Below are 22,597 nucleotides of genomic sequence, written 5' to 3'. Positions count from 1 at the left end.
GTGAGCTCGTTGAAGAGTGATGACTCAAACTGGCGACCTCGGTCTGTGGTTACAGTAGATGGAACACCGTGCCTGGCTATCCAGTGGTGTATGAAGGCTTTGGCGACGGTCTCTGCTGTGATGTCACGTATTGGTATAGCATCAGCCCATCTACTGTACCGGTCTACACATGTCAAGAGGTATTGATATCCACTCGATGGAGGAAGGGGTCCGACGATGTCGATGTGGACATGTTGAAATCGAGCATCTGGGGTGGTGTAAGTGCCCAGTGGAGCCTTGACGTGGCGATGTACTTTGGCTTTCTGACAAGCCACACATGACCTGGCCCACTGGCGTACATCTCGATGCATGTTAGGCCATACGAAGCGTGATGAAACGAGCTTCTGAGTAGCACGGATTCCAGGGTGGGAGATGTCGTGCAGTGTATGAAAAACAGTCCTTCTGTGTGACATGGGAACATAAGGACGTTGAACTCCAGTAGAAACGTCGCACCAAATCTCACCAGCACCATCAGGCAGGGGGAGATGCCTGAATGAAAGGGATGGTAACTGCTGAGTTGTCGTCCACTCGTCGTCGTCTTCCTGATCGTCGGCGAGCTGCCGTAGATTGACGACGGAGGATGTATGGAGTGCATCGACGTGTATCCGTGAAAGTGCGTCGGCTACAGTGTTGCTGTGACCACTAACATGGCGTATGTCAGTAGTGAACTGTGAGATGTAGTCCAAGTGACGTACTTCACGGGGGGAATGACGATCTGGCTTGGCCTGGAAAGCGTAGGTAAGAGGCTTGTGGTCTGTGAAAAGGATGAAAGGACGTCCTTCTAGCAGATAACGGAAATGCCGCACCGCTAAGTAGGCTGCTAGTAGCTCACGACCAAAAGCGCTGTAACGTGTCTCAGCTGGCTTGAGTTTCTGAGAAAAAAAGGCAATGGGATACCACTCACCGTGAGAAAACTGCTGCAAAACGCCACCTACAGCCGTGTCTGAAGCGTCTACCATAAGACTGGTAGGTAGACCAGATGAAGGATGTGTTAACATGGTAGCGCTGGCAAGAGCTGCTTTCACACGAGTGAATGAAGTGTCACACTCCGGTGTCCATGGGATGGGCTTGCTGCTGCGTTTGGGGTGATCACGCAATGCGTTCGTGAGAGGTGTGAGCATTGCGGCAGCACTGGGAATGAATCGTCGATAAAAATTGACGAGCCCAAGGAAGCGTCGAAGCTGCTTGATGGACGAAGGACGAGGAAAATCGTGGATGACTTTCACCCTCTCGGGTAGTGGACTGATGCCGTGCTGGTCGACGTGGTGACCGAGGAAATCCAGCTCGTTCGCACCGAATACGCACTTGGCTGGGTTGATGACCACGCCGTAGTCGGTTAGCCGTGCGAACAGGGCATGGAGGTGACGCTCGTGTTCCTCAGGGGACTCACTGGCGATGAGGAGGTCGTCGATGTAAGCAAAGACGAAAGGCAGGCCTCTGGTAACCTCATCGATGAAACGTTGGAAGGACTGGGCCGCATTCCGTAGACCGAACGGCATACGAGTGAACTCAAACATCCCAAATGGTGTGGTGATGGCAGTCTTTGGGACGTCGTCTGGGTGAACTGGGATTTGGTGGTATGCACGAACCAAGTCTATCTTAGTGAAGATGGACTTGCCTTGGAGTTGGGCAGTAAAGTCGTGCAGATGAGGAATTGGGTACTGGTCGGGTATCGTCCTAGCGTTGAGGGCGCGATAATCCCCACACGGTCGCCAGTCTCCCGGGGTCTTCTTGGGCACCATGTGTAGTGGAGATGACCAGTTACTACTGGAGGGACGGATGATACCCAGCTCTAACATGTGTTCAAACTCTGCCTTGGCGATGGTGAGGCGGTCTGCTGCCAAGCGACGTGGTCGGGCTGCCACGGGTGGTCCACGGGTAACTATGTGATGAGTTACCGAATGTTTCACGGCCTTCTGATCATAGGTAGGGCGAGTAATAGGATACTGTTGGACGATAGTATCGTACCTATGATCGTCCGGCCGAGAGAACATCGGACTCACGATGGAGGGAGAGTTGTGGGCGCAGACACCGTTGACAAAAAGGTGTGTAGTGGAGTCAATGAGCTTGTGGTGTTTGACATCCACTAACAAACCAAAATGTCGCAAGAAATCTGCCCCGATGATGGGTGTAGGCACATCAGCTATGATGAAAATCCACCGAAAGGTGCGACGGAGACCAAAATCGAGCGTGAGCGAGCGCTCTCCATAAGTGGTGATAGAAGACTTGTTCACCGCCTGTAGGTGGAATGTAGACGAAGAATTCATCTTATCAGCTACTGAAGGAGGAAGAACGCTGACTTCGGCTCCAGTGTCGACTAAAAAACGTGTGCCTTGCTGGCTGTCTGTGATGTAAAATAGGCGACTTGTGGTATCACTGCCAGAGGGACTCGTCGCCGCTAATCTCTGGCTGAGCCGTTTCCCTGCTGTTGTGGTGGATGCGATTTTTGTTTTCGCCGTGAACAGGGTGAACGGCACTGCTGGGCGTCATCGCCGAACTTCCAGTGGTAGTAACACTCACTACCGGCGTGGCGCTGTTTGGAGTCAGCTCGCTTCCGTGAAGAACCACGTGACCCGCTTCCACGGCCGCGGTTGCCGCCTCGGGACCGCTGGCGCCCACGCTCGTCGAGACGAGAGGCTATCGCGTACACCTGCGTCGTCAGCATGGCGACCTGTGCTGTGAGGTGCGCTACGGGATCTGCCGCCGGAGGACTGGGAGACGTCGGTGGGAGAGTAGCCGACGGGATGGGGAGAGACTGGGGGATGGACGGCGGCGCTGCCACTGTGGCGACCGATAGTGGCGTGGCGACCTCGATGATCTTGTCCGCTAGTTCAGCAACCTGCTCGATAGTGACTTCCGTGGACGTGGAGGCCAAAATCTGCTGAACGTTACGTGGCAGGCGTTGTAGGAACAGCTGCTTAAGGATGCTGTCTTCTAAGGTCGCGTCGCCGAGCAGCTGTTTCATGCGGCGTAGGAGTTGTGAAGGTTTGCGGTCGCCCAACTCCTCTGCCGTGAGCAGCTGATGGAGCCGCCGCTGCTCCGATACGGTGGTCCTCTTTATGAGCTCGGCCTTCACCTTGTCATAAGCGTCGGTGGTGGGAGGGGAGATGATAAATTCCCTCACTTCCTGCGCAATCTCCGGTTGCAGGGAGGAGATTACATAAGCGAAGCGCGTCTGCTGAGTAGTAATGCTCCTGGTAGTAAACTGCGCCTCTACCTGCGCAAACCAGAGGGCGGGGTCGTTGGGCCAGAAGGGGGGGAGCTTGAGGCTAACCGCCGTGACCGCTGGCGTGGGAGTCGTGGCAGCCGGGGTGGCGTTACCCTCGTCGGCGTCGGCCATTGTAGGAGTGAAGGAAGGAGGATGAGAAACGTGAAGTTGGCCCTAAACTATCACGTCGGGGTCACCAATGTAGGTATTATGGTATGGGCCTATAATGTAATACCTAACAACTCACCGAATGGCGAACAGGACGACAGGACTGGGGGTACCACCAACAGGAAGGGTAGACACTTGGAGTAGGAAGGGTATGACACTTGGAGTAGTGTAGAAAGCACCAGGGCACCAGTAGAGGTGAACAGTGTCCTTGTAGGATGTATTGCACTTCCCGAAATGATAAGAACGAATATGGACTAACTCCGAATGCACTTAGGGTGTCCGAAGACGACAGTGTCCCATAGAAGTATGTACAAAATATCCAGCAGCAGCGTGGAGTATCCTCCGGGTGCCGCGGCTAGCACAAGCGAGGGTAGAGTCCACCGCTGGGGCGCTGGATAGATGAAACTGCGAGGTCCCTGGTAGAGCCTGCACACCACGAACAGAACGCTAGCAGGACCGATGCAGTGCAATGTAGAGCGCAGGTAGATCGCGTTGAATGAAGCGATGTAACGAAGCGCTGATCGCGTTGAATGTCAAAGCGATGTAAAAATCCCCAGGTTGGAGTGTAGAGTATGAAGAAAGGGCGAATCGCGGTATAAAATGTAGCGAAAGTCGCGAAGTATAAAAATCCGGGAAGGTGTGATATTCCGAATTGAGAATAATCCGTAAGTAAAGGTGATATGCGGACGTGACTTCGACGATTAGGACGTGCTCTCGGGATGAAAGCTAATCGTGAAGTGAGGAAGCGTGGAAAATGAAACAGCGAAGTCGGAGAAAACATGTCACGGACAGGAGCTTTGAGAGTGGTAATTGGCTGATGAAGATGTGCAGCTCGTCACTAATTGGTAGCTTGTTTCCGTGACAGCAAAACAAGGGGTGTGTTTATGAAAATCCGACTACTGTTGGAATGTGAAATACGCGTACCTCGGCACGATGACAAAAGCGAAGAATGTAGTGCGCACCTGTCATGTGTCGGCGCACAAAGAAAGCTCGCGTGGATGTTGACAAAATACTGTGGCCGCCAGACAGCGTAATTTACAACAGCCAGAGTGCCAGACAATATGATACATAGATATAGAAAACCGCTACACATTCTTAATTTGCACCTTTCATTTTGTGAAAAATGGTTTGTGTACGTAGTCTAGATAGACATTCACTCACATCACATATCCAAATTCCTGTATCCATCATCATCAATTTGTCAAGTAAATTCCAAATGCTACATTTTGTAAGATCAGATAAAAAGAGCACTGTCGTTGCAAGACACTACAATCTACCGCTACATATTATATAGAGTTCTAGTTTAGATCTCTAGTGTAAAGTGTATCACATTCATTGAATGATGATAAAAAAGGAGAATAGAAGAAACCCAATGCATAAATGTATTGAGCGAAACAGCAATTGCCAGTATTTGGGTCTTGTGGTTCTGAATTCCAAACTCATGGGATGGAATTTCAGCCAAAAATAGCACCAGTCATTAGCAAAGCGCTGAAATTATGAATTTGGCAAAATCATGAAAATTATTCACCCCAATTTTTTTTGGGAAAATAGACTTCAAATGTACCCCTCTTCAAAAAGTTGTCTTTTTGCACAATGTAAAATAGCATTATGTGCTATAATTCCAGACACAATTTTCATAATGGAATAATCACCGTCTTTTGCACCTTTTCCTTGCACCAGAATCACAATTCATTCCCATGATTCACCTCACGTCCCACGCATAATGAATGTCATGATTAGTACACAAAAATGTGCGCATCCGGAATTACCATGCTGTTCGGTAATACCATACTGTAAAAGTGGAAATTTTTGTGGTGTTGAAGTTTTCGTGCATTTCGCGCAACCAGAAATAAACTAGCACGAAGATAAAAGCACACGAATATTTTTGCTGGCCATTTGTTCCCAATGTGTGTTGTCTTGATTTAAATACGCGGAATGAAAAACGCCTGAAACTCTTCGTAACCGTCCAAGAGCGAAAAATTAGTTGCGCAAAAATATCAACTTTTACAGTACCTGTATATACGTATAATCATTCTCTTTCTCTGCAAGAGACTGTAGGCAGTTTATTGTACAATGCTATGAAATCCCATGGGGTTTTCTATATCAATCGGTACTCACAGCACACAAGCAAAGAGTAACTGTAAAACATGATATATTCGCGGCACGAAATTTTCGCGAATTGGAGCCGACGGCCTTTTTCGTGGCAAGAAATTTTTGCGAATTGCCTCTTGCGTTCAGTGCATATAGTGTAGATAAGAAATTTCGCGTGCATTTTAATTTCGTGAATCTTGGCGCTCGCGAAATTTGCGAAATTAAAATGCGCGAACATTTCTCGTTTTACAGTAATGTCAACCATAATACCCCCATTGCTGCAGGTACCCATCCCAGCCCTAGAGGGAGGATTCACCTCTCAGATCCTGCTGACGACTACCATCGGCCGCTCCACCCTGGGAGACATCGCCATCGATGATATCGAGCTGCAGGAGGATGATTGTTCTGCAGAAGCTGGTAATCCTCTGACCTCCTGTCAATGAAGATCATTTCTGACAATGATGTAAAAATTATGAACATAGAGAATGAATGGTGAAGCCATTAACTTGGTCAGTCTGTAACACTTCTTCCCCGTAAACCATATACCGTAACTGAGAGTTCAATACCAGATACTGTATGCTGAAGCTCTATTTAGATCTTGTCTGTTCCCCAATGAGGTTGGTGGGTGACAATTACAATGTATATGAATTCTGTGGGTTTGTCTATTAAGTATCTCATGTGATGTGGAAGATGTTTTAAGGTTTATAAATCTTATCTTTTTATTATTTTTAAAATTCTATTACGAACAGTACTCTGTTCTCCTATATGCAATGACATTGTGACTCTTTTGAACACCATGCCTTTAAAAAGGAGCAGCAGCTAATTCTCTGATAATCTCCCTCCCTTCTTACTGAACCTACACAGCACCAACTGCCTACAACTGTGACTTTGAGACAGGCTATGGTATGTGGATCCAGGCTGATGACGACGACTTTAACTGGGTGCTTGGTTCTGGTGCTTCAGATAGTGCTGGCACAGGCCCTGGGGCTGATCACACCTTGGGGAACCAAGCAGGTAGGGAGCCCTGCACTCCAGGGGAAAACTTACCCATCTCTTTATCTTCCTCTAAAAAACAAGTTCTGAAATGAAAAATCTGTTTTTGTTTTTCTTTTTACAAATGCTTAATTTTCTGTAGTGATTGCGTTAATGTACTCATTTTAAGCTTCCGTATGATTTATGCTTTCATACTGTGATTTTTAGCTGTAGATGCCTGACATTTTATTTTTGGATTTTCAGAAGCTGGCAGCAATATGAAAACAATAATTACAGTGGATAATGACAAAGATTTGATCAATGACAGTACTGATAATGATGATAATGAGAAGGATAACAATAGTAATGATGATAATTGTGATAATGATATTGATAATAATAACAATAGTGATAAACAAGAAAAGTGATACCAAAGGAATCATCAACAATTGTTGTTTTGTTTTGGTACTTTAATAGCTCAAAGTGTTGAAGTGATTATTAACCTGTTGAGGACGAGTCCTGAGTATACTGGGGTAGGGGTCTATGGGAAATGCGTTTTGTAACAAAATCAGCCCGTTCTCAAAGCAGGGGCGGATCCAGGAATTCTGTAAAGGGGGGGGGGGGGGGGGGGGGGTGGGGAGGCCGCAACTAATATTTCTGGTGCCACTTCCGGGTTTCATTTCATTTTTTTAGGTGATCCGAGTATCCTCTCGGATCACCTTCTGTATCTGTACGGATTCTTTGTTGGTTCTTCTTCTTCTTTATTTCTGGACAAAATTTGTGTAGAGGTTAGCTCAGAAAGTCCTCTTCCTATCAATTTCAAAATTATACCATATATGTATCATGTCCCAAAGACGACAGATCTAATGTATAATAGTGATCAGTCGACCGTGACGTCACTGTGACGTCATTATATGAAAACACATTCTCAATCATATCTCACTAATGGAATAGAGTTTTTCAATGAAATTTACGTCACATATATTTCAAGTTATGCGCATTCTACTCATATTCTCAAAATTCATATTTTCTCTTAAAACGTGCGCGTACGCGCGCGTTGAAATATTTGTATCCTCAAATCGAGCTCAAAATTTTTTTGCACACGTTTCAGACCATTTGGAGCATTTTTTGAAAAATTGAAAAAATCGGACGGACGCGTACGCGCGCGCACATATACGCACGCACAGCTCATATGCAATGAAAATTTCCCGTTTTTTCACTTTGATCGGATGTCTGAAATGTCAAGGAATATTTCTACCAAGTTTCAAGTCAATCCCACTCAAAATGACGTCATACGGGCCCGTCAAAGTTGAAATTCCGCGCGCGCGTCAATGGCGATATACAGTACAACAATGCCAAAAAACCGCCAATTTTAAATCCGATTTTACTCGTCAGGATGGACGGTGACCCCCCATTTTCTTTACATATTCTGAAAGCTGATGAGTTGTACATGTCATTTCATGGGTTGGCAATGCTGGAAAAATGATGAAAAGATATCAAATTTCTTAATAAATCAAAACAAGTCAATTTTCAAAATGACGTCATCAAATTTCAAGTTTACTCGAGCGTATCTCACTTATCCTTAGTCAATTTTCACCCAGATTTCAGTATGCTGTAGCTTATTTAATACTCTATCAGTTATGTAATAACACAATTTTGATTGAATGACAGCATGACCTCATAAAAATGAATTGAAAGTAACCTTGTCGAATTTGACCAGTTTACGTGTTATCTCTATGGGAGTGCAGTTTTTCTGGAAATGAAAATTGACATGACTGTCTTTTTCGAGCACTAGCTCACTTATGCTTCGGTGAATTTCTCCCAGATTTTAATATGTTGTAGCTGAGACCTTGGGCTATCGTTAATGTGCATTTTGTTTTTTCATATGATGTCGGGATCACGTCAATAAACGTGGTTGAAATTAAAGCTTATATTCGTTGTATTGAAATATTTCTTTCTTTCTGCAACTTTCTTTGCAATAACTCAAGAAAAACATACCCTATCAACACCATATTTTGTACATGCTTAGTTCATATCACGTTCATTATTTCATAAAATAACAACTACTTGATCAGATGCCATCTTGGTTATGTAAAGTAGGGTCAAAGGTCATAAATGTTTCATCCTGTATCTTGGTGAATACATCTCCTATCTTTCCCATATTTTGCACACGTAAAGACCATGTGACAAGGATCATATCACAAAATAACCACTTTTTGCTCAGATGACATCTTGTCTTTGCAAAGTGGGGTCAAAGGTCATATGTACTTCTTTCTTTATCGTCATTATGACGTGTTATCTCTATGGGAGGGATTTTTTCTAGATGTGAAAATTGACATGATTGTCTTTATCGAGCACTAGCTCACTCACCCTTCGATGAATTTCTCCCAGATTTTAATATGTTGTAGCTGAGACTTTGCGCTATCGTAATGTGTCCTCCGTTTTTTCATACGACGTCAAAAGCACGTCGAAAAACTCGGCTTAAGTAATCAAAGCTTAGCTTCATTAGGTGATCCGAGTATCCTCTCGGATCACCTTCTGTATCTGTACGGATTCTTTGTTGGTTCTTCTTCTTCTTTATTTCTGGACAAAATTTGTGTAGAGGTTAGCTCAGAAAGTCCTTTTCCTATCAATTTCAAAATTATACCATATATGTATCATGTCCCAAAGACGACAGATCTAATGTATAATAGTGATCAGTCGACCGTGACGTCACTGTGACGTCATTATATGAAAACACATTCTCAATCATATCTCACTAATGGAATAGAGTTTTTCAATGAAATTTACGTCACATATATTTCAAGTTATGCGCATTCTACTCATATTCTCAAAATTCATATTTTCTCTTAAAACGTGCGCGTACGCGCGCGTTGAAATATTTGTATCCTCAAATCGAGCTCAAAATTTTTTTGCACACGTTTCAGACCATTTGGAGCATTTTTTGAAAAATTGAAAAAATCGGACGGACGCGTACGCGCGCGCACATATACGCACGCACAGCTCATATGCAATGAAAATTTCCCGTTTTTTCACTTTGATCGGATGTCTGAAATGTCAAGGAATATTTCTACCAAGTTTCAAGTCAATCCCACTCAAAATGACGTCATACGGGCCCGTCAAAGTTGAAATTCCGCGCGCGCGTCAATGGCGATATACAGTACAACAATGCCAAAAAACCGCCAATTTTAAATCCGATTTTACTCGTCAGGATGGACGGTGACCCCCCATTTTCTTTACATATTCTGAAAGCTGATGAGTTGTACATGTCATTTCATGGGTTGGCAATGCTGGAAAAATGATGAAAAGATATCAAATTTCTTAATAAATCAAAACAAGTCAATTTTCAAAATGACGTCATCAAATTTCAAGTTTACTCGAGCGTATCTCACTTATCCTTAGTCAATTTTCACCCAGATTTCAGTATGCTGTAGCTTATTTAATACTCTATCAGTTTTAATCAATCCAAAATTTCGCTGGAGGAAGTCTTCACCTCGTAAAAATAGATTGAATGTAACCTTGTCAAATTTGATCCATTTGCGAGTTATCTCTATAGGAGTGCAGTTTTTCTTGAAATGAAAATCAACATGACTGTCTTTATCGAGCACTATCTAACTTATCCTACGGTGAATTTCTCCCAGATTTTAATGTGTTAGCTGAGACTTTGCGCTATCGGTAATGTGTCCTCCGTTTTTTTTTTTCATACGACGTCGAAATCACGTCGAAAAACTTTGCTTAAATTAAAGCTTAGCTTCGATGTATTTTCATATTTCTTTCTTTTTGCACATTTCTTTGCAATAACACATGAAAGACATTCCCTAGTACCCCCATATTTTGAACATGTTTAGTTCATGTGACGTACATTATTTTATAAGGTCACAACTACTTGATCGAACACCATCTTGGGTAGGTAAATTAGGGTCAAAGGTCATAAATTTATCATCCTGTATCTTGGTGAATACATGTCCTATCTTTCCAATATTTCGCACACACAAAGACCACGGTACCAAGATCATTTCACAAAATATCCAGTTTTTTCTTAGATGCCATTTTAGCTGTGCAAAGTGGGGTCAATGGTCAAATATACTTCATTATGTACCTTCGTTATAGTGTATACCGACTTTGGTACCAAAGATGGCAGACCTGACTCTCTTTTCTGAATGAGAATCCAAATATCACATGGCCAATGTCCATAACCACAGATGAAACCTTTACGGTCATGCCTATTGGGATCAGGACTCAAATCATTGATTTTTCGAAAAGAGTACTAGCTCACTTACCCTTCGGTGAATTTCTCCCAGATTTTAATATGTTGTAGCTGAGACTTTGCGCTATCGTACGTGTCCCCTTTGTTTTTCATACGGTGTCGGGATCACGTCCAAAAACGTGGTTAAAATTAAAGGTTATCTTCGATGTATTTTCATATTTCTTTCTTTCTCCAATTTTCTTTGCAATAACTCAAGAAGAATAGCCCCTATCACCCCCATATTTTGCACATGTTTAGTTCATGGTACGTACATTATTTCATAAAATAACAACTACTTGATCAGACACCGTCTTGACATGTAAATAAGGGTCAAAGATCATAAATGTTTCATCCTGTATTTTAGTCAATACATGTCCTATCTCTCCCATATGTTGCACACGCAAAAACCACGTCACATCGATCATTTCACAAAGTAATCACTTTTTGTTCAGATGCCATCTTGGCTGTGCAAAGTGGGCTCAATGATCAAATATACTTCATTCTGTATCCTCGTTATAGTGTGAATGGAATTTGGTACCAAAGATGGCAGACCTGACTCTCTTTTCTAAATGAGAATTAAAACATCACACGGTCAATGTCATTAAACACAGATGAAACCTGTGTGGTCATGCCTATTGCGATCAGGACTCGAATCATCGACTAAAAAAAAATCGGATCACCTAATTTGTCAGTGTTGACAAATTCCAAGTCTAGTTCTTTTTATTTCTTTTGTTTTTAACGAAAAATAAAGGGGGGGGGGGGGGGGGGACGTGCGCCGGTTGCGCCCCCGTCTGGATCCGCCACTGCAAAGGGTTAATACAACCTTTTAAATCCAGCCAGCACCTACAATGTTTACACAGTTGACCCCCGTAGAAACTTTCCAGCTGTGCTACAACTATTCCTCTTCACTCACTTTATCCAGTGAATATCAAACATAAAATTTCTTGGGAATAACAAGGCATTTTGAGGCTATGTTATGCATGTATCAAAATTTACTTGTTGACAGCTCATAGGCGTTGTGGAGAGGAAGACTTGCCACTGTTACCAGAATGAGTATCTCTGTGATTTCATAGTCTTGAAGTGTTCCTGTAGCAGCTCAACTTTTCTTTGTTTCTCTCTCTTCCACGATCTCCCTCTCTCTGCTCCAACCTCTCCGTCTTCCACACTTGCACTCTCTCTCTCATCATCTCTCTCTGTGGGTCACTGACCCTCTCCGCTCGTTTCATTTTCTCCTCGACCAGTTTCCTTATCATGTAATATGATGTAGACAAACTCTCTCATTATCATTTACGAGCCTCTGCTCACCAGTATGTCTGATCTATCCGTAGTGTTAGGACGGATACAATTCCAAGTACTTTAAGCCACTTGGCATTATAAATTTGTTTCTTGTGGCTCATAAAGGGACACCGCCTGATAATCACTTGACTTCTGAGGCGGCCACTGTAATGTGTAAAGATATGGTAACCGATACATATATGTAATATCCGAACAAGGTGATCGCTGTTAGCAGTGACAAGTGATTTGTGACTTCCTTTAAATCCAATGTTTTACTGCCTACCAGAGAGGTGAGTCACCTCCCTGCTGAGATTATGTATAAATAGTGATGGCTGTATGTGTTAACACAGTTACTTGCTCAATGACTCATCCGATTGATACCTCTTTGAATAAAAGCTCCAATTTCCAATGTACGACTTGAGTGCCTGATGTCTCATTTTTTTTTTCTCTACGACTCTGATTTATAGTGAGAAGGTGTTGCTGTGGATCGAGTATTTGCAGTGCAATAGGACCCTACGAACAATACACAAACACACACATCCTTTCTTCATTTAAGTCCCATCATCTTCCAAGCTTGTGAAGATCTGTCACAGGGCTACAAACTAACAATCCCTTCCACTATTTCCACCATTCATCTGACAGGGTACTATACATACATTGAGGCATCTTTTGTCCAGCCGGGCAATGTCGCTAAACTGACCTCATCACTCTTGGACAATGGAGCAGAGACGGCCTACTGCATGGAATTTTGGTACCAGATGTATGGCATCCATCTGGGTGAACTCACAGTGTATCGTCAACTTCTCTCGGATAGCTCTCCACAGGCCATCTGGAGCGAGACAGAGCCGAAGGGTCCCCAGTGGAACCCAGCTCAAATCACTATGAATGGGACTGAGCAGTACATTGTAAGTGCAAGGAAATCATACAGTGCAAAAATCCCTGAAGTTTATGAAATATATATTTCAAATTTAAAAGAGCTACATTGAATGCATTTATTTTATTTCTTAGTAGGCCTATATAAAAAAAAATAGGTTACTTTATGCAGACATGTATATTGTGGAAATCAAGTTTGAAATATCCTGGAATGAATATGAAAACCTATTGTCTTATTTAAACCTATAAAAGTACAGACACCCTCAAGAATATGTGTATTATATGGCATCAAATTGCCGATGGCTGGTGGATATTTTGAGTGGTGATTCTTATGTTCATCATCATCCGTACCTGCAAGTACATCTTTGGAGACAGTATGATGTATTTTATAATTGTTATCATCATGAGTGCATTATGTTGTCTTTGATATTACAAGCGATTTCTGCAATTCTGACTGTCTGTTTTGACCCCAGCTGACCTTTGAGGCTGTCCGAGGGGCAGAGTTCATGGGTGACATTGCTCTTGATGACATCAGCTTTACACCAGGAGAGTGTGGAACTCCAAGTGAGTTTTAGCATTTATCATGTTTGTATAGACTCAAGCTTTATTGTCGGGGGAAAATATATCTTAGCCAATACATTCATGTATTTTGAGCAATTAAAACGCTCATGACTTCTCAATTTTCTTGATGTATGCAACAAAGACACAAACCCTCCCGTAAAAGATGAAAGGCTGACAAGATTTTTGTGCTTTCCTTCCTCTTTTCCACAAATCCAATTTTACCCTTAATCTTGCTAACTGAACAAGGAACAAGTGGGTATTTTTTCCCCTCATGAATGACAGTCAATTACAATACTGTTTATTTATTTATTTATTTTTTTTAAATTCTGTGCACTGTATGTTTATATGGTCATCTTTTGCACTGGCAGTCTGACAAAACAATGGTGCAGAGGTTAGTGACATTCATGTTTATACATGTGTTGTTGTGAATGCTTATGACTACACTGGTGTATAGCTCCAGCTAATGCTGATTCCCATAGCTTGAAACTACAACCTTCTGTCAATGCATCGGCGTCTTAGATGCTGGGAGCATACAGGCAAAGGGCTTCCAGTCAAAACACCATACTGTAAAAGTGGACGTTTTTGTGCATTTTGCTCAACCAGACACTTGTGTAAAAATAAAGGCATGCAAATATTTCTGCTTGCCATATGTTCCAGTAGTTGATTTCTTGATTCCTTGGAATTAAAAAGCATGCAAACTCATCTTGATACCCTGCTGAGAGCGAAAAATTCCTCATGTGAACTTGTATTGTTGAAATAATTACATGCATTTTTTGGCCTCTGCAAATTGCTTTTGCTTCCCAGCCGGAAAACCGGCTGGGAAAAGTAACTGTAAAAGTGGTTTCTTTCACATACAGATACTTTCGCGGTACCCATCGGTGCCGACTTTTTCGCGTGTGTTTAAATTCGCGGTCGGCAAAATCTGTGAATTCACAGTTGGCAAAAACTGTTTTATTTTGCACATGAAAACCCAAACTATAATCCAATTATTCTTTTTTTTATTAAATAGAAATTAAAATTAAATGCAGGCTTACCTGAAATCCCATCTCTCCTGTACTGTATAACATGCTTGACCTACATTGCGCGGTATCGCTGTGTGTGTGTTGACCATCAATACACTCAATGCGCGGAATCTTTGCGTGTGCATGTGCGCAATAGCGTTGTAACCAAGCAGCGAGTTCAAAACATTTCCTTGCGTGGTTAATTTCGTGCGACTTTTCAAAACAATTTAGCGTGATGTTAAATTTGCGGTTCAACCTCAAAGCGCGAAAATAAAACCACCGCGAAAAAAAACACTTTTACAGTAACCATTTTGTTTGCAGAAATTTAAGCGTCTGTCTGGGGAATCGTGTGAATTTGAGAAAATAAGAATGCAAAGCACAATGGGATCATTACACCATTTAGTTTTGCATATTTTCTTTTTGTCTGTTTTGAACAATTTAGTTTTTTTTTTTTTTTTTTTACTTGATGACAATGCCACTGTGGATATTGTGTAAAGGCATTTTAGTGAATTCTCATTTGTGTTGACTGTTTGAAGGTATCTGTGACTTTGAGAATGGTGACTGCGGCTTCACTCAGGATCCAAGTAACGCCGTCCAGTGGCAGCGAATGACCACTGCTTCTACTTCATCCGAGGTGGTGCCACCCTATGATTCCTCCTACCGTACCATCAACGGTAAGAGTGACCATGCCCCTCCATGGCCCTTCTTACCTCCATCATACAGTAGACAAACATGTTACAGTCTGTCTACTGTAACATGTTGGGAGTCTGTCTAGATATGGTAAATCATGGCACTAATATAAATATGACAAGATATGAAGCTTTGAATGAACAGAAATATGCTTAACTGATTTCACAAAATTAAATTGATTAATGAGCAAACGTACAAATGAGAGAGAGAGAGAGAGGGAGAGAGATAAGGGTTGATTGACTAACTGTGACTAGCTTCATGAATGCATGGATGAACTACATACGCATAATGACTCACTGATAAAGAAACTGACTGATTGACTGAATGAAAGAGTCAGTAACTGACAAACTGATAGAATCAAGCAGGTGACTAACCCAAATATAAACGGAACAAAACGCAATCCAGTGGACTTCGCTGTAACGAAGTCCTCGGGACTCGCAGTTTTCTTTCATAGTATCGAAATTTCATTATAAGTGAACAAATGAGCAATAAAAAACACAGAGCAGATAATGTTAAGGCCTGAATGTTTACTTCGTTGTAACCGGAATTTCATTGTAACTGTGTTTGTTATAAATGCCTGAGTGCACTGTTCTTGATGTTTTATATCTAACTGTCTGAGATATGGCCATAAATAAGACAGATTGATGCAGCAGGACAAACTCTTGAGAAGTGAAGTGAGATTGTGAGACTTATCAGAAATACTTGACAGTAATATATAGGTCAGGGATGTAGATGCTTGGCAATTTAGATTGTGTATCCACACACTTTTAGCCCATTGAGGACGAGTCCCGAGTATACTCAGGCAGGGGTCTATGGGAAATGCATGTTGTAGCAAAATCAGTCCGTCCTCAACAGGTTAAGAAGTAAAAAATGAAGCAGGATTCTGCTTCGTAAATTTTAGGAGAATGCAATTCATGGTCATATTCATATCTACATTTGTACATCCCCCTTTGGCTTGAGCAATGCATAATGGTGGTTTGTGAGGTTCTGGTATAAGCTGTTGAAGAAATGACATGCCTCATGGCAATGAACCTAGCTCGGGGACAGTTACACAGTAGGCAGGTTACATTTCATAACTATGTATGCTACGATGACCCTCTACCACCCCTGTCTGCAACATAGCTTTGAGACCACAATGCATCTAAATCTTTCAATAAAGCCATGTTACTGTTCATAGAAGTGTTTACCATAGAAATGCAGTTTAGCAAAATTTGCAGATAAATTTGCAAGCTCTGCTGTAAAGTTGATTGTATGAAAAAGCTCTAGTAATTTTTCTCATAAACAGCAAATCAGCTTGTGCATGGTTGTGCACATGAGCAAAATATGTGAAATTGGCAAGCCATCGCCTGAGTCGGACATGGCATGCAAAGAGTAAAAGAAATTACCCATTCCTAAAAACAGTGAATACATATCGTGTCTGGAAACAAACCATTAAATGCTACCCATTTGCACATGATTCATTCATGAGAAAAAGTGCCAATTCATCATAATTATGCCAATTGACTTGCTGCTTTTGGACCTGCAGGTAATTACATGTTTGCCAATATGACCAACCTGGAGAGCCAGACAGACATGGCCGTCATGGAGTCTGGTGCATTCCCTGTCTCAAGCCAAACATCCATGTGTCTTCAGATCTGGTACTACATGACCAACTCTGAAGCCCTCAACTTGGAGGTAAGATTTTGAGTGACCTCTAGGTGAAGTGCTTCAGGGGTAGCTGAATACAATAATAATAATAATAATAATATAAAAAAAAAAAAAACAGGTAGCCTTATGTTGCAACAAGTTTCTATTGTCTGCCTTCTTCTTTTTCTTTTTTCTTTTAATTTTCTGAACTGGAATTTGATTTCATACATGGGAAGTCACACACACACAAAACCCCCACCACCAAAACAAACAAAATAAAAACCCAAAACTGTAACAGTGAGAGGAATATTCCCCCATCATTTCTTCTTGATCAAATACATTTACATAATCTTTATCCTATTGTTTCCATGCAAGACGTAAAGAAAGATGTCATGTATGTCATTTATCATTTAAATGCTGAGGAAATGGAACCTACATTGTAATACCAATATGCAGAAGTGACTGATTAGAGACTAGCTCTTTCAGTAGGATCTTTGGATGACCAGTCACATCTTGATATGATGCAATATTTGGTACTCTGGGGTACCAAATGAAAATTCGCCATTTTGTTGAATTAATTATTTTTTTTCTCAGCGCTGTACCCTGGCTTACCAAAAAATGTTTCAAAATATTTTTTTGTATTATTTTAGTATTATTATGCACAAAAATGTTTTCTTATTTGTGATTATGCAACAATTAATGTATGCAACTAATAATTATTTTCTGCTCTGAACCTTTTTCTTTCGCATTTCATCTCTTATTATCGACCATTCGCGCACGCGTAGAAGATTATAAAGATGGCAGCCCACATGATCAAATTTTGAAGAAATACTTTGGGGTGAATTTTCTGGGCTTTCGGTGATTATCTTTTTTTTCTGAAAAATAAAAGTTACGGTAGATGATGTTTACAAAACGGTGTGGTGTTAGAAATTACTTCGAAAAACACCTATGGTGCTAGTTCATTGCGACGACTTTGCCGTATCCGAATTTGGATACGCATTATAAATAATGGGCATGAGATGGCGCTATACCGCGGGTTACAACGGTACCCCGGTGTACGGCGTGCCGAATCATATTGTGTCTCAATAGTATTCATCATGAATTTTCCCTTTCTGGTTGATCTTGGCCAGCCTAAGTGCATACACCATGGTGAAAATATCAAGCATTTTATGCTAAAAGGATGTACATGTAATACATAGCCTTCAAACTGAAGTTCTTTGTCCTTAAGTGATGGCTAAACATGGTTTTAGGAACATCTTTGTGAGAAACATCATTCATATTTGCATTTCACACTGACGAAAGAAGACACAACTCCATCAGCATGAAACATGTCTTTAAACACGTGTGCAAACGAAAGCTTCTGTAAGTGTGAAAGCTCCTCTTGGTCTCCCCACACACAGGTTTACCAAAAGGGTGTGGTCTCACAGAGTTCAATCAAACTGAGAGAAATTGGTGGCATACCCCTTGCTGAGGAGTGGCATGTTATTGAGGTCACAGCAACTGCCAGTGATGACTTTGTGGTAAGATATTCTTGTTCTACATTTTCTTCTGTACATCAGTGTGCCTGAAGACGATAATATGTGTTGTATGAACATTTTTTTTTTTTGGTGCTGTTTACCTGTAATATATGTACTTTTTGCATCTGACTGTATATCTTGCGAGTTTAATTTTTTATTCTTTTTTTTATTTGAGACTTACCAATGATTTGATTTTTTTTTTTTTGAGAACAGAATTATCATGCACCTTGTTCATGTACTGTGTATACTGCATACCAAGTACATGTATGCATGTGCATGTTGTATTCATGTCAGGATCAGAGTTTATATTTTTGCGTGTTTTTAGGTTGGTGAAAAAGCACCGGACTTGCAAAATTTGTGAAAATAAAAACTGTGCAAAATATGTGGTGTATACAGTAGCTAAAGAGGAAATGAAATGCCTCCCTGCTTAGTGGTGAGAAAATATCAACCTATCTAAAGAAGAATATGCTTATACTCGAAATGATGCATTGTTTTTTAATTGATGCAATTTCTTGGCAGCAGTGATGCTTGTTATTTGCTAGAGAAGTAATCAAGGAACCACTACGTGATAGCAATAGCATGCATCATCTTGGTTTTAAAATTTTTGGTGATGAAAATGATGCTAGGAATAAACTGATGATGTGTAAAGTGCTATGACTGTGAAGAGAGTAAAATGGTGTTACAGAGAAATGGAGTGTTGTTTGTTGCTACTGTACGTGATAAAAAGTTTGAATGATAGTGAGCAGTGTCACCAGTTTATGACTTCTTTGATTAATGCTGAAGGGGGACAATCGAAGAAAAGCTTGTTAATCGATGACAGGAAAAACAACTTTCCAGCTACAATAGACAAAACATGTCTAAACAATGATTATAATGATTTAAACTATTTCCTTTTTATGCCTCCGCCACGAAGCGTCGCCGGAGGCATTATGTTTTCGGTCTGTCCGTCTGTCCTTCCGTCCGTAATCAATTTTGTGGACAGCGTATCTAAAAAACTGTTAGAGGTATCTTAATGAAACTTGGCAAGTATATGTATGAGTGGGCGAAGTTGTGCCTATCAACTTTTGGGCGCACATGCTCAAGGTCAAAGGTCAAAAGGTCAAGGTCAAATGCTAAAAATTTCACTATTTCCCCTATATCTATGCAAATATGCCTTGAGGTATTGTCTTGAAACTTGGTGTATACAGGAACTACCAAATAAAGATTCCCAAGAGAGAGCTTTGGGTCATAAGGTCAAAGGTCAAGTGAAAATGTCAAAATTTCACTTTTTCTCCATATCTCACAAATATTTCAAGGTATCTTCATGGAACTTAGTATCATATGCATATATTGACTGGCAGTGATCATGTAGGGATTTTAGGGGTCATGGGTCAAAGGTCATGGGTTAAAGGTCAAGGTCAACTCGTCAAAATGTCATTATTTCTCTCTTATACAATGCAATGCCTGCAGGATTTTTTTGTTGAAACTTAGTATATATGCATGTATTACTCAATACAGATTCTCTTGGAAGTTTCTTGCCCAAAGGTCAAGTGAAAGTGCTAAATTTCACTTCTTCTTTAAACTTATAAAAGGGTCAAAAGTTGGGTACAAATCCTCAAATCCACAAATGCCTGCACTCTTAGACAGTGTAGCCATTCATCCAAATAAACCTAGTTCAAGGAAAGTGAACACTCAATGCATTTGTGACAAACCTGTCATTTTAATATTTTGCCAGTTACGTGAAACTGTCATCACACATTGTCAAGACATTGTGCTATAGACCTATTCGGAGAACCATGCATTATGGCGGAGGCATACCAGTCACCATAGCGACATTTCTAGTTGCATCTTGTTTTTTGTTCCTTCTCCAGATTGTAATTTCTGTATCCAGTTTGCAGTACCCAGCTGTAGCTGGTCTTGCCATAGATGACTTTAGCCTTCTGTCGGGAGAGTGTCTCTCACTTGGCACATGTTCCTTTGAAACTGGCTTCTGTACTTGGAAGAATGAGGAGAACCTGGATGACTTTGAGTGGCAGCTGATCCAGGGGAGGACGCCGTCTGATGGAACTGGTCCGCCTTACGATCACACCCTTGGGGAGTCTTGGGGTAAGATTTCTGGGTTATGACCACACTCTTTAGGAGTCATAGGGTAAGGTTTCTGGGTTTCTATCTGATGTAATGTGTACAGGGCTTTGCCACAGTAAAAAGATACATTTCAGGGATGTCAATTTATTTGGTGCAAAGTTATCTCTCTTTAAAGTGTTAAAAAAATAGTATAGTATTGGGAGGTAGTGCACACTGGAAACGGGTAATAAAGTAACATCCCTTTGTACTGTGGAAATGTCTACTGTGGTAGAGTTCTACTTTATAACCATACCCAGTGGATAAGTAAGTGAGTGAGTGTAAATGTGTTTAAGAGATGGGGGGGGGGGGGGAGGGGGGCAATGCCTTCCATTCCAATGACTGTAGTAGAGGCTGGTTCCCCTGACCACGACCATCAAGAGTCGATAAGGGTAAGCCTTCCATCCCACATCCCATTGATGATACTCGCTACTCTGACCACACCCCTTGAAGGTCTTGGTCCTAGCCTTTTTAGTCTTGGGTAGGATCTCCATTCTTTTATTGATGATAGAGGCATGTATCTGCAACTTACATGAACTTGGCAAGCCTTCGACTGAGTTGGGCGTGAAAATGTGGCAAATCATTGCTTAAAACTTATCTATTTACCCAATCCTAATTATGCTGTATTTTACTTTAATATTTGTATATTTGTAAATTCTATTATTATTATTATTATTATTATTATTATTATTATTATTATTATTATTGTTATTGTTATTGTTGTTGTTGTTGTTGTTGTTGTTGTTGTTGTTGTTGTTGTTGTTGTTGTTGTTGTTGTTGTTGTTGTTGTTGTTGTTGTTGTTGTTGTTGTTGTTGTTGTTGTTGTTGTTGTTGTTGTCATCAAGAATTAATTCATGATACTGAATCATTCCAAACAGGAATATATGCTTACATGGAGGCAAGCTCTCATGCACAATTTGAGACGGCCATCCTGAAGTCTCCAGACTTGATTGCTAGTTCCCCATACTGTGTTGGCTTCTGGTACTACATGTCAGGAGAGACGGTAGATAGACTCCTTGTCCAGACCCTCAAACCATTTGACACTGTGGGCTCCACTGTCATGGCTATCTTCAGAGATCAAGGAGAAGCCTGGAGGCACATGCTAGTAAGTTCAATTTCATTTTAATATGCAGCAGGCTTTACAATGACTTTAATTCTATTATACCTTTAGAAGGAAAACTCTTTGAATATGTATACATACATAGGCTATTTTTTCATCATTATTTATTATCAAATGCCAGACATTTTTTACCTTAAGGACAGAAGACTCTTTTTTTAAGATTCACAACACCAAACTTTCACAAAAAAAAATATGTATTTGTGTTTGGTTGATTGCTTGTGAACATTTCTTCATAAGGACAATCTCTGTATCTCTGTGATGCATGCACAGACAAACATACATGTATATATATATATATATATATATATATATATATATATATATATATATGTATATATATATAGCCATAGGGAGCCAGTGTATGGAAAATGTACATTACGTATTGGCAGCAGTAAAACATGGAATGAATGGAATACAATATAGATGAAAACAATAAGGAGACACAAATAATATGTCTCCATAAAATGACATATAGTAATATTTAAGATGTAAGATATGTATATAAGATATATCATATGTAGAAAGAGAGATGTATATTTTTGTGTTTGTGTGTGTGTGTGTGTGTGTGTGAGTGAGTCTGTGAGTCTGTGTATGTACATGTATGTGTAAACGGATAAACCATGAACGGAATCAACTTTACTTTGTCCTTAACAGGTTGAAATCGATGCCTTGGGTAATGATGTCGCATTCTACCAGGTGTTACTAAATGCATCAGTAGGCTCCGAGGCAACGAGTGACATCGCCATAGATGATATTTTTGTCGTTTCTGGCAACTGCTCAGGATACACAGGTTATCATTATTTTTATTCTTTTCTCCCTCTCTATTAAACATCATCACATCTTTCTAGATGTGGCATTGTGGCCCAAATTCACAAAGGCAGATTAAAGCCACTATTTACCATTTGCAGATGAAAATAAAAGAAGAAAAATAGCTTTTGTGCTTCAAAATAGTTCTAAAATGTGAGTTAGGGATAGAAATAACCAATGTAAAAATGTTAATCAGTGTAATCAATGATAAGTATTGTCAAATATCTAAAATGTAAACAGGTTTATTATAATCGTTCCTATAATAATCCGTCTACAGTTATGGTTTATTGAGAAAAGTTAGTG

The 22,597-nt window shown here is 40.9% G+C and overlaps 2 protein-coding genes across 2 annotated transcripts; one reads left to right on the top strand and one right to left on the bottom strand.

The window, feature by feature from the left end:
* Positions 1-2,437: 2,437 nt before the first annotated feature.
* LOC140226259 (uncharacterized) lies at positions 2,438-3,379 on the bottom strand. Its single transcript, XM_072306750.1, has one exon. The coding sequence runs from the start codon at positions 3,377-3,379 to the stop codon at positions 2,438-2,440; it is 942 nt and encodes a 313-aa protein (XP_072162851.1).
* A 118-nt stretch (positions 3,380-3,497) lies between these two features.
* Positions 3,498-21,493, top strand: LOC140246680 (MAM and LDL-receptor class A domain-containing protein 1-like). Its single transcript, XM_072326021.1, has 10 exons — positions 3,498-3,542; positions 5,791-5,923; positions 6,371-6,520; positions 12,642-12,904; positions 13,346-13,436; positions 14,971-15,108; positions 16,650-16,798; positions 18,151-18,270; positions 20,118-20,352; positions 21,246-21,493. The coding sequence occupies exons 1-10, from the start codon at positions 3,498-3,500 to the stop codon at positions 21,491-21,493; spliced, it is 1,572 nt and encodes a 523-aa protein (XP_072182122.1).
* The last annotated feature ends 1,104 nt before the right edge of the window (positions 21,494-22,597 follow it).

This window comes from Diadema setosum, chromosome 3 (genome assembly GCF_964275005.1).
Source record: "Diadema setosum chromosome 3, eeDiaSeto1, whole genome shotgun sequence".
Classification (NCBI taxonomy): domain Eukaryota; kingdom Metazoa; phylum Echinodermata; class Echinoidea; order Diadematoida; family Diadematidae; genus Diadema; species Diadema setosum.
Note: the sequence above shows the minus strand (reverse complement) of the source record. Positions and strands in the feature narration are given on the sequence as shown.

Bases quoted from the DNA above. Each gene is read 5' to 3' on its own strand.
- LOC140226259 (XM_072306750.1), bottom strand. From the start codon at position 3,379: ATGGCCGACGCCGACGAGGGTAACGCCACCCCGGCTGCCACGACTCCC.
- LOC140246680 (XM_072326021.1), top strand. From the start codon at position 3,498: ATGGCGAACAGGACGACAGGACTGGGGGTACCACCAACAGGAAGG. The intron at 3,543-5,790 runs GTAGACACTTGG...CCATTGCTGCAG, and splicing joins GGGTACCACCAACAGGAAGG to GTACCCATCCCAGCCCTAGA. The intron at 18,271-20,117 runs GTAAGATATTCT...TTCCTTCTCCAG, and splicing joins CTGCCAGTGATGACTTTGTG to ATTGTAATTTCTGTATCCAG.